Raw genomic sequence first — 15,621 nt, forward strand, 5'->3', positions numbered from 1 at the left:
CATGCAGTTAGCAAGATCAGAAGAGCAGTTAGCATGAAAATAGCGGTAGAAGACAGCTAGATATGCAACATTGCGGCGGTGAGAGAGAGGCTGAAAACAGTCAGTTAGAGGAGAGGAGTTGATGTGACGAAAAGCTTTTGATTTCACCCTGTCTAGAAGAGCAGTATGAGTGGAACCCCTCCAGACATATGAAGCATACTCCATACATGGACGGATAAGGCCCTTATACAGAGTTAGCAGATGGGGGGGTGAGAAAAACTGGCGGAGACGTCTCAGAACACCTAACTTCATAGAAGCTGTTTTAGCTAGAGATATGTGAAGTTTCCAGTTCAGATTATAAGTAAAGGACAGACCGAGGATGTTCAGTGTAGAAGAGGGGGACAGTTGAGTGTCATTGAAGAAGAGGGGATAGTTGTCTGCAAGGTTGTGTCGAGTTGATAGATGGAGGAATTGAGTTTTTGAGGCATTGAACAATACCAAGTTTGCTCTGCCCCAATCAGAAATTTTAGAAAGATCAGAAGTCAGACGTTCTGTGGCTTCCCTGCGTGACATGTTTACCTCCTGAAGGGTTGGACGTCTATGAAAAGACGTGGAAAAGTGCAGGGTGGTATCATCAGCGTAGGAGTGGATAGGACAAGAAATTTGGTTTAGAAGATCATTAATGAATAATAAGGAGAGAGTGGGTGACAGGACAGGATCCTGAGGAACACCACTGTTAATAGATTTAGTAGAAGAACAGTGACCGTCTACCACAGCAGCAATAGAACGGTCAGAAAGGAAACTTGAGATGAAGTTACAGAGAGAAGGATAGAAACCGTAGGAGGGTAGTTTGGAAATCAAAGCTTTGTGCCAGACTCTATCAAAAGCTTTTGATATGTCCAAGGCAACAGCAAAAGTTTCACCAAAATCTCTAAAAGAGGATGACCAAGACTCAGTAAGGAAAGCCAGAAGATCACCAGTAGAGCGGCCTTGACGGAACCCATACTGGCGATCAGATAGAAGGTTGTGAAGTGATAGATGTTTAAGAATCTTCCTGTTGAAGATAGATTCAAAAACTTTAGATAGGCAGGAAATTAAAGCAATAGGACGGTAGTTTGAGGGATTAGAACGGTCACCCTTTTTAGGAACAGGTTGAATGTAGGCAAACTTCCAGGAAGAAGGAAAGGTAGATGTTGACAGACAGAGCTGAAAGAGTTTGACTAGGCAAGGTGCAAGCACAGAGGCACAGTTTCGGAGAACAATAGGAGGGACCCCATCAGGTCCATAAGCCTTCCGAGGGTTTAGGCCAGCGAGGGCATGGAAAACATCATTGCGAAGAATTTTAATACGTGGCATGAAGTAGTCAGAGGGTGGAGGAGAGGGAGGAACAAGCCCAGAATCGTCCAAGATAAAGTTTTTAGCAAAGGTTTGAGCAAAGAGTTCAGCTTTAGAAATAGATGTGATAGCAGTGGTGCCATCTGGTTGAAATAGAGGAGGGAAAGAAGAAGAAGCAAAGTTATTGGAGATATTTTTGGCTAGATGCCAGAAATCACGAGGGGAGTTAGATCTTGAAAGGTTTTGACATTTTCTGTTAATGAAGGAGTTTTTGGCTAGTTGGAGAACAGACTTGGCATGGTTCCGGGCAGAACTCTACACACATATGCTGTGTTTTGCTTTATTTTGGTGAGAAATTAACATATAAGCTGAGTGTTGCGGGAGCTGCTCACCTGGGTTGGCCGCTGCTTCCTTCCTTCCATCTTTGGTTTGCTACGTACTCCAGTGGCGCCATGCCGCATTAAGTGATTATTTTTAATGTACAACCTATGTTGTCAAAACGTTACAGGAAACAGTTAACAAATAACAGATTAATTTTTTTGTATGTGCCAGTGAAGAAAATGTACAGTTATGCATTGGTTGGTAAATGCTACTTTTTAAACATACATGGCAACTCACTGCAGCTGTCACATCATTCCAGTAACCTCCTCAACATCCAAACAGTTGTCTTGACACCAAAGTGACAGGCCTCGTCAATCAGGTGACCGCCAAAGTGCATCTTTTTGCTACGGTGATGATGTCTTTCACATTCAGTAACATTGAGTATTCGGACATGATATTAATTCTGTGATGGGAAATGTCCGGGCTACAGCAGCAGAATACAGAGGCAGGTACTCAGACAGAAGACACCCAGATAGCAGAGTGTTCTAACGACTGTACCAGCATCTCTGTGAGAGAAGATGTTTCACTGGTACTTCTGCAGCAGCTGAATGTACTGAAGCAACTCAAACTGGATGATAAAACGAAGCCCATCTTCAGCACAAGAATACAAACATAAATACATAAAGAGGCAAAATTCATGGAACACAGGACAATTTGACATCACTTAGAAAAAATGTAATATAATCTAAAGAAACATTTACAGAAATGACTTGAACACCGGGCAGTCGTCGTGAAGCTGGCGAGTTGCCATGTATGTTTTAAAAAGTAATACTAGACAACCACAGTATTGCTGTATTACCTGTACATTTTCTTCAGTGACACATACAAAAATTAAATCTGTCATTTGCTGTTTCCTGTAAGAATTTGACTGTGTAGATTGTACACAAAAAATGTTCACTTACGAGTAATGCAGCGCGGCGCAAGTGAAGTACGTAGCGAGCCAAGGAGGGAAAGGAGGCCATAACCCCACCCAGGCAAACGGTTCCTGCAACAAACAACTTACACGTTAATTTCTCGCAAAATAAAGCAAAACAAACCATATGTGTATAAATTACTTTAACAATCATACCCCGAACTATGTACCTTAACTTGCAGGATACCCTGTATATATATGAATAAATAAATAAATAAATAAATAAATATATATATATATATATATATATATATATATATATATATATATATATATATATATATATATATATATATATATATATATATATATATATATATATATATATATATATATCCGTGTGTGTGTGTGTGTGTGTGTTCCTTTCCTCTGTCTATTTTCTCATTCATCATTGCAATGTGACATCTCTTTATATCTTCTGAACTTGCTAACTCAGTGTCTCATACTTTTCCATGGCCTTGCTGCACAAAACTGTCTTCTTAACTCCTGTCTAAACTGTTTTCAAATAATTTGCAAACTATTTGGAAAAATTTTCATATATATTTCTTTTGCATTCAGAATGGAGAACACTGGTGTGTGTGTGTGTGTATGTGTGTGTGTGTGTGTGTGTGTGTGTGTGTGTGTGTGTGTGTGTGTGTGTGTGTGTGTGTGTGTGTGTGTGTGTGTGTGTGTGTGTGTGTGTGTGTGTGAATGGATGAATAGATGGATGGATGAATGGATGGATGAGTGAATAGTGGATCATCTCCACCTTACATACTAAAAAGAAATGCACCCTTTCATCCATTTACTGTTAAACTCAGGAGCTCTCTCCCTTTTTATGTATTTTATCTTGCTTATGACTTGAAATGTTTCAAGAGAGGTGCATCAAGACACCTCAAAACTAGAGAGGCTTTTTTTTTGGGGGGGGGCCTCTACTTTTTTCTTCTGAGTGATATGGTGTGCGATGTTTATTCTTTTTTTTATTTCTTTCATTTTTTACATGGGCCACTCTTCCTGTCACACAAAGAAAAGTTCACATTGTTTATCACAAATGTTTCCTTCCCTCACTCCATGTTTTTTTTTTTTTTTCTTATCAGATATATAGTACTTTATTTTACATCCACACTCACCTCCCTATCTTCTCGTCCCTCTTATTCTGTCACTGTAATCAGATATGTGATATGTAATCAGATATATATGTTGCATGATCTTGTTTTGTCCTTCAATTTCTAAGTGGCACTTAGGGGTTCAAGGGAACCCATACAAGTTTTTATGATATTTACTTAATTTCCATTATTTATATATATTTACACTCACACAATCATATATTGCAGGGGGGGAGGCAGTAGACACCTGCTGAAATGACTCCCAGTGAGGTCTCAAACACTGGATCAGGGAGTGCTGTTAATTTATGAATAATCCAGCTGTAAACTCACTGAACTTTTTCCTTACAACACATGGGAGGCAGTCACAGCCTGTCCTCTAAAGAAAACTCTCTCCTTTCACACAACTACACACAACTATATGCACCTAATTACATCCACATCCTTCAATGAAAATTCTTAATTAAACATGGGGACTCCTACAACAGTCTCAGAGTCCCCATCTGGAGAGTGGACCAAAAATGTCTCTGGCTACGACTGCAGAGTCGCTCTCAAAGTAAATTTATCTGTGCTGTTTACCTGTCATCTACCTCCTCTGACTACAAGAAATTCATTGATTACTTAACTTCCAAAGTGGAGCACATTCTGACTCTCTTCCCTTTTGCGGAGATCTCCATACTTGGGAGACTTCAATGTTCACCACCAGCTTTGGCTTTCTTCTTCCTTCAATGACTGTTTTGATGAATTAGCTTTTAACTTTGCTATCTACCACGCCTAAAGCAATTGCTTTATCACCCTACTCGTATTCCTGACTGCCTTGGTCTTGCTGAGTCTTGGCCGTTTTTTTTTTTTTTTTTTGAGAGATTTTGGTGAAACTTTTGCTGTTGCTTTAGACATATGAAAAACTTTTGATAGCTTTGACTTCCAAACTACCCTCCTATGGCTTCTATCCTTCTCTCTGTATCTTTATCTCAAGTTTCCTTTTTGACCGTTCTATTGCTACTCTGGTAGGCGGTTACTGTTCTTCTCCTAAATCTATTAAAAATGGTGTTCCTCATTCCTGTCACCCACATTCTTCCTATTATTCATCAATGATCTAAACCAAACTTCTTGTCTTATCCACTCCTACACTGATGATACCACCCTGCACTTTTCCACGTCTTTTCTTAGACGTTAAACCATTCAGAAAGTAAACAGTTCATGCAGGGAAGCCACAGAACGCATGAATTCTGATCTTTGTAAAATTTCTGATTTGTATTGTTCAGCGTCTTAAAAACTTTATTCCTTCATCTATCAACTTGCCATAATTTTCCAGACAACTATCCCCTCTTCAATGACATTCAACTGCCCCTCTCCTGCACTGAACGTCCATTGTCTGTCCTTTACTTTAAATCTGAACTAGAAATTTCACATCTCATCTCTGGCTAAAACAGCTCCTATGAAGTTAGACATTCTGAGTCATCTCCATAATTTTTCTTACCCCTCCCCATAGCTGCTAACTCTGTACAGGGTCCTTATCCGTCCATACATGGAGTATGCTTCACATGTCTGGGGGTTCCACTCATACCGCTCTTTTAGACAGGGTGGAATCACAAGCTTTTCGTCTCATCAACTCCTCTCCTCTAACTGACTGTCTTCAGCCTTCTTCTCATCGCCACAATGTTGTATCTCTAGCTATCTTCTACCGCTATTTTCATGCTAACTGCTCTTCTGATCTTGCTAACTGCATGCCTCCCCTACTCTCACGACCTCGCTGCACAAGACTTTCTTCTTTCTCTCACCGCTATTCTGTCCACCTCTCTAATGTAAGAATTAACCAGTATTCTCAATCATTCATCCCTTTATCTGGTAAACTCTGGAACTCCCTGTCTGCTTCTGTATTTCCATCTTCTTATGACTTCAATTCCTTCAAGAGGGAGGTTTCAAGACACTTATCCTTCAATTTTTTTACTACTGCTTCGGACCCTATTCGAAGACCAGCATCTCAGTGGGCTTTTTTTTAATGGATTTTTGTTGTCCTTGGTCGTTGTCCCTCTTACGTAAAATAAAAATTGACACATTTTTTATACAAAATTGCACGAGATCTTGTTTTTTGCAAAGAGTGATTATGGCATAACCCAAGTCCCTGTTCATAGTTAGAGAAAGAGCAGAGCGTCCTCATCCTGGGATAAGGTCGTATATTTATTTTTACTTTAATTGTGAATGTGTGAAATGTGATCAGGGACTTACATGATGCTTACTTTTTTATGTATTCGCTGCTCGCGACTCGTGTGAAAATATTTTACCAAAAAAGGTTTCTTTGTATTTGTATGTAATATGATGTGCCCTCACAGCATACAATTTCGCATGTACATTACTGTGTGGGGAATGTGTGGTCGCGTAGCACTTGTGGGGGACTGTGTAGTTGTTGTGGGGTTGGGTGAGAGGGTATTTTACATTATGGACAGTACAACATATACAATGGGGGAGCACGGCACATCAAGGAAGTGTGAGGTATATGGGTTGTTTTACGTCTTCGGTGGGATGAAGAGCCGTTTAGCGCCCTGAGACTAGTCAGGGTGAACTTAGGGCTACCTTCACCATCAGACGCCCCCCGCGGGATTTCTCTTCCCTGTGTGGTGTGATGAGTGTGTGTTTTTTTTACCCTACAGCCATGGCCCATGTGGGGACCAAAAGAGCCCACAGTCCATGTCCTCAGTGGGATACAATGCCCCTACTCCTCATGATAATTATACACCGTGGAGTTCAAGCAACTTTTTGCCCCAGCAAGGCTTCCATTGCTATAATATCTACTTTCCCATAACTTTCAAAAAGGTTCATTTTTGAATAACTATATTTTCCTATACATCAATTATATGGTTTATTTTCCTATAACTTTCAATAAGGATAACTTTCTTGCTTTTCTGCTTCCTTTGTGTACTAATTTTGTGATAGCCCCCTGGGTCTCTTTTTGTAATCTACTGCTAATCTCCGGCTCTGTTAGTTTTGTGATGATTCACGACATCTTGTTCTCAGTGGTCACGTCTCTTCTCTTATCTATCAGAATGTTGATCAATGTCTATTTTAAGTAACATGTCGGTACACTTTTGAATAAAACTGTCCCTTCCTGCGCATCACAGTTGTGACGTATCTTGGGGTATCCTTAGCTCCGTCACATTAGAGTCACGGTCGTGTGTGGTACTGGGGCATGACCCCAGTACCACACCTGACCGTGAATTCTCTTCTTGCTCTCCCTCGTGTTCCTTGATTCTTTCTTTTTTGATATATATATATATATATATATATATATATATATATATATATATATATATATATATATATATATATATATATATATATATATATATATATATATATATATATATTTTTTTTTTTTTTTTTTTTTTACATCGGTACGCCAAGTCAAAACGCGCGCCACACGTCATATCTGGAATTTCCCGCGCGCGGCAGACTTTAAAACTCCACCACTGACATTCACAAAACTAACATAATCATAACATATCAGAATATCCGGAATGATTCCATTGTGCCTTACACACCAATATTCAGTCTAAAATAAACTGCAATTTATATTTTACTCACTAGTCTTCATCAGAGGGTGGTGGCGATAGAAGGTTGTAGTATTCCTCCTCTGACTGATAAAGTATGAGTGTTGAATGACTTGAGTCAAACGCATTTTCGGCAGTTGGTGGCGGTAAGGGTGATGGTGACGAATGAGGGGGCGCGGGAGATGGAGGAGGGGTGAATGTGAAGGGGAAGGTGGTGGTGGTGAGGGTGATGGTGACGGACGAGGGAACGCGGGAGGTGGAGAAGGGGGTGAATGTGAAGGGGAAGGTGGTGGTGGTTAAGGTGAGTGGTGAGGGGAAGGAATGATGGGTGATGGTGGGAGAGAGGGAGGCTGAGAAACAAAATTAGCAGGGAGAGGTGAAGATAAGCAGGGAGAGGAGAGGCGGGAAGGTGAGGAAGTTTGATGATGTGGAGAGGAAGGTGGTGAGGAAGGTTTATGGGTGAAGAGGGTACAGAGGGGGTCTATAGGGTGAATGATCAGGCATATCACATTGACTCTAAGCATGTGACTGACAGTCTGACACAATAGAAAAACATATCACACGGAATTCATCGTTTTCTATAAATGAAGTTGCCAATTGTTATATTTTTGTGTGATTTATTTATCATTCTTTTCGTAATTCTCATTTTACTATAACTACGATCATTATTATCTATATGTCCATTTTTCATCTTTTTCATCTTCGTATCAGTGAATTATTCGAATGTTTCTTGTGTGAGGAATTACTGTACCACCTGAGAGAGAGAGAGAGAGAGAGAGAGAGAGAGAGAGAGAGAGAGAGAGAGAGAGAGAGAGAGAGAGAGAGAGATGACGGCCACCTTGCATGTGTGTAGATAGTCATCCGCTAAATTATACTATAATATTTTGGCAATAAGTGAAATAATAACAAATGGAAATACGTACCAGTATTGTAATAATAGAACAAAAGCAAAACACGACTGCTGCCAAACATTTTGCTTTGTCACACTCTTATCCACCACCCATCCCATCACTTTTCTTGTGAATGCTTGTGAGGAGGAAGGGAGAGAAAAGAGCAAGATACTAGATAACGGAGGGTGAAGGGGAGATAAGAGAAATGTAGGGAGGGACTGGTTGAGAAAGAGGTATATAAGTAATGTTCATCATAGCAGAACAATTTCGTACAATGAAACAGAGATGTACTGTTGGTGCAAGACTTAAATAGTTTCACATGAAACACACACACACATACACACACACACACTCTCTCTCTCTCTCTCTCTCTCTCTCTCTCTCTCTCTCTCTCTCTCTCTCTCTCTCTCTCTCTCTCTCTCTCTCTCTCATTTCAAGATAACAGAAAAGAAAAATAGAAAATCAGAAACAGATAATCTGGGAAGGGAGGGGCGGGGCGACATGATATATGACCAAAGGTGCGAGTATGTATGTATTGGCAAGTCGATGGGCGAGAGGTTTCTACACTCACAAGTATCATATTTTCCCTCACTTTATTTGTGTTATTTCATGGTAGACACCAAGGATATTTAACTACCAGTTATAGAAACCGTCTGCTAAGATCCACTATGAGTGCGTGAAATTCCCTCATATTCTGACATTAAAATAATATTGGGAGAAACGTGAAACACCGTATCATATATATATAATATATATATATATATATATATATATATATATATATATATATATATATATATATATATATATATATATATATATATATATATATATATATATATATATATATATGTATATATATATATATATATATATATATATATATATATATATATATATATATATATATATATATATATATATATATATATACACATTGTTATGTATTGCGTTGTAGAGAGAGAGAGAGAGAGAGAGAGAGAGAGAGAGAGAGAGAGAGAGAGAGAGAGAGAGAGAGAGAGAGAGAGAGATAGAAAGAGAGAGAAAGATAGCTCATGCTCGCTCTCCTCTCAGTATAAAAACCGCTTGTTACCACCCAATCCCATTCCCCTCAAAAATTTACCTATTTCCCCTTGTCCCCCTTAATTATAACTAATACATCATATGGTAAAAGAGTTGCCCCTCCCAATGAAATTGTTAAATCCCACCCAGCTCCCCTGACAAGTTGCTAGTGATTTTTATATAGTAGCTTTCTTTTTATCATAAAGTTGTGGGTGAGGCAAGTGTAGCAAGCCAGGCAGCTGACCGCTACCTCTCCCTCTATGTTTTTTCCCTGTCCTCCCCCCTTCTCCCTTGTCACATAAGCTGAGCACAGCCCGTGAGGAGACCTTCCCACGCTATGCTCTTTTTATTGTTGGAAGAATGTTAAGACGTTGGGTGAGGCCTGTTGGCTACTCTAACACATCACACAATTTCTTTTGAATATATCAGTTCTTTTTGCTTTTTATTGAAATTTAAGTGTTAAGTATAGATTATTTAGCTCATTAGACCATGCAGTGCTACGAATGTTTCAGGTTTTCAGATAATAAATAGTCTGGGTTTAACATAAATATCACAATATTTGACAACATAGTTTTGTGGTGTTGTCATATAGGTCGAGCACCCAGGGTGCTTATCAGTAGGGTTAGGTGACTCACGTCAGAGAGAGGGGTGGCTCAGCCTTTCAGGTGTCACTCCCACAATGGGAGCAACTCGCAGGTGCTCGAATGTTCTTCACAACCAGGAGAATGAACTAATTTACAACATGAATAAATTTTTTTGTTGTTGTTTGTTTGTGTTTAGAGGAGAAGGCTAATAGAGGTAATATCATTGCACCCTCCAGAGCAATAACTCGAACAACCAAAGTCACTAATGTGAGTGAGACAACAGTGTGATGAATCTGCTCTGCTCCCAATCGAGAATACATGACACAATTACCACAAACAAATAAATTATAGAAAAATTATTCACACAATGTCATACAATAATAAGAGAGAGAGAGAGAGAGAGAGAGAGAGAGAGAGAGAGAGAGAGAGAGAGAGAGAGAGAGAGAAGGTAGGAGGATCGCTTGTCTTTTGCACCAAGGTGTCCTGTAGAGACATTACAACAGAGCTCACGTGAAATTCCCCTACTTAGCTAACTTCCAAACGTTCTTCCATCAGTAAAATTACTATAGTTGGAGACTGGAGACCACAGAATCTGGATGTATGCAAGGGAAAGAGAGACAGAGAGCTGGCAAGGAGGATATACAGTATTAGAGCGCTTTCCTTTGTAATTATTGCTAGAGTATTAGTGGTAGAAAGCCCCTGCCATCCTAACGAGTAGTTCCCTGTGCTTGTGTTTACCGTACTCAGAAACTTTGGGGAATATATTGTCTGTCTTACTGACTCCATTCAGTGCAGTTTAAGTGTCCTGACGTCCTGTGTCGTGGTAACAATCCGAGAGCGTTCTCCTGACCATCTGTCTGTTGTTGTGCACTTGTGTCTTGAATGTCATGTGTTGTCAAATGCTACTAGTGCCTAGAGCTTGCAGCAGTGAGTGTCTGGGACTAGTAGACTGTATATTCTGTTAGATTACAGCTGTTTGCTCTCTCCTCGACCTTCGCTATTAGTACTAGCAGTGTGAGCCGGTCTTCTGGGAGACCGCAAATAAAATGTTCTCTGGCAAGAGTATGTATAATACTCTCACTGGGCGTAGCTGACTCGTTTATGGGTGGTAATCTAACAGGGTATTATACCCTCATTCTATATGTCCTTGTTACTGTCTTTACTCCCTAGCAAGTGGTTCACGAATTCTTTCTTAGTGTTTGTTATACTCCCTTCCCTGTTAGTTGGTGAAACAGGGTGACAGCCTATAGAGGCTTGATAGCTGTTGACAACCAGTAAGTGCCTGGTATCATGTTTATGTATTAACTCTTTTTTTTATTTTGTTTCAAGATTTAGTGTTGTTTACTGACTCAAATGTCTCAAGCTTCTTGTACTTTACTTTGGTTGTGTACTGGTTTCTGGAACTATTATACTCTGACCCTCGCACCAAGCTGTTTCGCTCCTCCTTGCTCATAGCTGGATACACTGTATACACCTCATTTCTCAACAAGGATGGGATAAATCAGCGATGTTCGCAGAACATCGCTGACATGGCGCAGTTTTGGTTGTTGCAGGAGTACTAACTGGGAAACGACAGGTCTGACTTTGTTAACTGGCTTGACCAGCACTTCGCGGCTAACAACCTACACACATCTGATGTGGCAGATCGTCATCGTGTTGTGTTGCTGACTGTCTGTGGGAGCAAGACTTATGCCTTGATGAAGGATCTTCTTGCATCTAAGAAACCCACCAGTAAGATTTATGAGGAGCTGACTACTCTCATCAAGGCCCACTACAAGCTGGAGGCAGGTGTGATTTTATCACACTACAGATTTTACTCTCACCCAGAAGGAGGAGCGAGATATAATTATCAAGTTATGTTGCTGATCTCTGTCATCTGGCTGAGCCCTATGAGTTTGGTACTACGCTGGATACCATGCTGCAATTTTTTTTTTTTTTTTTTTGTGATGGGTATCAATAACAACACCATGCTGAAGAAGCTACTAGCAGAAGAAGATACCCTAACCCTTAACAAGGCAGTTAAGATTACTCAAGCATGTGTCACCAAAAATAAATAAATAAATAATAAAATAAAAAATGAATAAATAAGTAAAAAAAAAAAAAAAAAACATATCTGCCAAACCCAAGACTTCTCTTACAACTGCAGGCGTTTTAAAACTTAGAACTGGGCACAAGGAGGAATGCAAGACCCAGTCACACGTTCCCATCCCACGTCTACAAACACTGGTAGCAGCAACTATTGGGGTAGAAACAACGAGGGAATGAAGCAGTGGCCTGTTTCGTCTACCTCACTTGTGTGTTGGCGGTGTGGACATCATCACTGGCCACAGCAGTGTAGGTTCAGAAAACTATATGTACAATAAATGTCAAAAAGTTTGTAATTTACAAAAAAATGTGTTGAGTGGCTGAAAATCACATTGAAACTAACGTCTTGGTGCCCAATTCTGGAAGTGATCAATCTGGCAAATATCTTTGTCATGAGCCTGCTGTGACAATGGGTGAAAATTCTAGTGACGTAGAGTTGTATTCCTTGTTTGAATTGCTTAATGATGTGCTGGAACCATCAATATGTGTGCCAATTAGTATTGATGAAATGTGTATGAGCATGGAACTAGACTTGGTTGCATGTAAGTTGGCAATGAGTGAAGAGACTTTCGAATCCCTGTGGCAAGAAAATAGAAAAGAAAATCCCAAGCTAGAACCAGTTTGACAAAGTCTAAAGACATATACGGATCACCTGGTACCTGTGATTTGCAGTTCTCTCATTGACATGAATTACAAGGGTGTTTTGCACAAGCTGTCTATAGATTGTGAAAGGATCTTGCATCACGTTACTGGGACGAGACTGGTTGACATCGATTGGTCTTGACTGGGGTAAGCTTAAGAGCTTGTCAGTGCCACAAACTAATGATTTATGTAACAGTGTGTTGAACAAATATGGGGCTGTGTTTGAAGAAGGCATTGGTATTTTTCGTGGCTATAAGATGCATATATATGTTGCAAAAGATGGGAAGCCCATATTCCACAAGTCTGTGGTCTGACCATTTTGAATTGAGCGTTTAGGCGTCGTCCTTTCTGAGGATTCCCTGGCCTGCAGCTCTGCCGCACTTATACCAAGACACACCTCATGTCAGGTATTTACTACCTCAAAATTAAATGGTGTTGTAGTATATATGCACTGTGATGCTCTGAAAGGCAAGTTATTGTAATATATGTTTTTTTTTTTTTTTATGATACTTGCATTGTTTTTTTTTTTTTTTGCAAACACCACAATACATGGCAACGTTTCCTCCAGGCGTTGTCACGTCTCCATGGATGACCGAGTGAGGTCACACAAAGTGACCTTGTTAATCCATAGTCATTTCCTCTTGCCCTGCCAGCCAGGATGGAAGCCACCTCTCCCACGCTCTCATCATCTCCACAGCCAAGAAAAAGAGATTACTTATTCAGTAAATAAGAATTTTTGGAAGAAAATGAGGGGTCATTACTTGACCCCTCAAGAACTGTTGCCCAAACAGCGAAAGCCACCAACATGCCATGCCTTTTACCTTGATGGTGGTGTGGAAAAAAGTCGTAACTAAACAATAGAAATATAACATCAGTTTAAGGGAAATATCATATCTTAAAGGAAACCTATCAAATTTAAACAAAATTCACAACGGAGAGAGAATGGAGGGGGGCAGTATTGACTGACTGACAGGCAGATTTTTTTCTCAAATTCTAATGATTCATAGGTAAGTATAGATTTCTGAAAAAAAGAAATTTGCATGAAATGTAGATTGTATATACAGAGAGAGAGAGAGAGAGAGAGAGAGAGAGAGAGAGAGAGAGAGAGAGAGAGAGAGAGAGAGAGGTGATGTGTGGGGAGTGAGGTTCTTAGCAACACATACTCTAATCTGATAATTGTCCAGTACAAGATTTAACAGCGCCACAGGCCGGAGAATCCCCAGAAAGAACAATGTCTAAGCGCTCAATTCAAAATGGTCAGACCATAGGTCAGTACCTTATGTTTTGCATGAGAAAATCGAAGAAGAGCTTCAGAGGCTTCAGAATAAAGGAATAATAATACCAGTGGAGTTCAGTGATTGGGCGTGTCCTATAGTCCTTGTTTTAAGGTCAGATATTAGGGTTCACATTTGTGGAGACTATAAGATCACTGTTAACCAGTACTCTAAACTTGATCGTCATCCCCTCCCTATAAGATTTGTTTGCTACACTTGGTAGCAGTTCTTCTTTTACTAAATTTGATCTCATGTCTGCGTACACTCACATGGAACTTGACCATGAGTCACAGAAATACAGTTGCATTAATACTGTCAAAAGGTGCCAAATGGTTACCAGGTTTTGTGACTCAAGCCACTGGAAACAAGTTGTACATGATTCTGTTAACTGATGGTAAAATTGTGTGTAGACATGTTGACCAGATAAAGTTGCATAACTGTGGAGTCAATGATATTCAGAATGTTGGTGAGAACAGCAACCCTTCAGTCACACACATACCTATTCTTTCTGAACCCATAGCTTCCCATTGTAGCCCAGTACCATAGTGTACCTAACACTGATTCCCTTGTTACAGAAACAAGTGACCAATCACCACCAAAAACACCCATCAAGGAAGACTGTATGACTCCTCATACCGAGAAACCTATGCCCAATGAAAAAGCAGTGTCTTAGGATTAACACGTATTAGACGTCCCTCAGACAGATTAGAAATGCAAAGTTTATCCATGTGTGTGGGTGCGCCTTGTTTCATTATCATTGCATTTGGTATTAAGTGTTTCAATTACATGTATGTTTTATTTTCCTATTATTGCATTTAGTATTCAGTAGTAGTTACAATAGGAGGCATGATGTTATATGTACATATTAACTCTGTTTCGAGTTTTGTTTCAAGGTTTGTTGTTTTGTTTGTCTTGCACTTCATCTTGTACTTTATTTCGGCTGTGTACAGATTTCTGGAGCCATTACACTCTGATCCTTGTACCAAGTTATTTCGCTCCTCCTTGTTCATAGCTAGATACACTGTACACGTCTCACCTGGATTCATCTCAGTTGTGCCCCACACCAGGGTACATAGGTAGATGCCTAGGGAAGTTGACTTAAGGTATTGGCAGCTGTGAGGGTGGATGAATCTGGCCATAACAATATATATATATATATATATATATATATATATATATATATATATATATATATATATATATATATATATATATATATATATATATATATATATATATATATATATATATATATATATATATATATATATTTATAACATACAAAATTACAGATATACGATGACAGTGGTGTCACTAAATAAAGCCTGTCTGGTGCAATATCAGATAGTGTCTCTGTTGCAATCACGGAAAAAGACGTTGTAGACATTGGGGGCTTAAGCTCAGTCTGACGAAGGGAGGGCGTCCGTTGCATGCCTCCAAGGGGAAATCAATAAAAAAACAACCCCATAGATAGTGACTTCAGGGTACTTAAGGGACTTGACATAATGGTAAAATTAATTTATGATACATTTTACACTAGAATCAAGTTTTTTTTTTTTTTCTATGTAGGAAGGACACTGGCCAAGGGCAAAAAAAATCCTATAAAAAAAATATGCCCACTGAAATGCCAGTCCCATAAAAGGGTCAAAGCAGTGGTCAAAAACCTCCCTCTTGAAGGAATTCAAGTCATAGGAAGGTGGAAATACAGAAGCAGGCAGTGAGTTCCAGAGTTTACCAGAAAAAGGGATGAATGATTGAGAATACTGGTTAACTCTTGCGTTAGAGAGGTGGACAGAATAGGGTGAGAGAAAGAAGAGTCTTGTGCAGCGAGGCCGCAGGAGGAAGG

General features: G+C 39.6%; 1 protein-coding gene across 1 annotated transcript in view; it reads left to right on the forward strand.

The window, feature by feature from the left end:
• LOC135092138 (uncharacterized) overlaps positions 1 to 14,757 on the forward strand; it is a 154,662-nt gene extending 139,905 nt beyond the window's left edge. Inside the window, exon 21 of the mRNA XM_063990392.1 lies at positions 14,351 to 14,757. Coding sequence (XP_063846462.1) covers positions 14,351 to 14,401 — 51 coding nt within the window. The 3' untranslated portion in view covers positions 14,402 to 14,757. The remainder of the gene's footprint in view (positions 1 to 14,350) is intronic.
• Positions 14,758 to 15,621: the final 864 nt, after the last annotated feature.

This window comes from Scylla paramamosain, chromosome 39, assembly GCF_035594125.1.
Source record: "Scylla paramamosain isolate STU-SP2022 chromosome 39, ASM3559412v1, whole genome shotgun sequence".
NCBI classification, from domain to species: domain Eukaryota; kingdom Metazoa; phylum Arthropoda; class Malacostraca; order Decapoda; family Portunidae; genus Scylla; species Scylla paramamosain.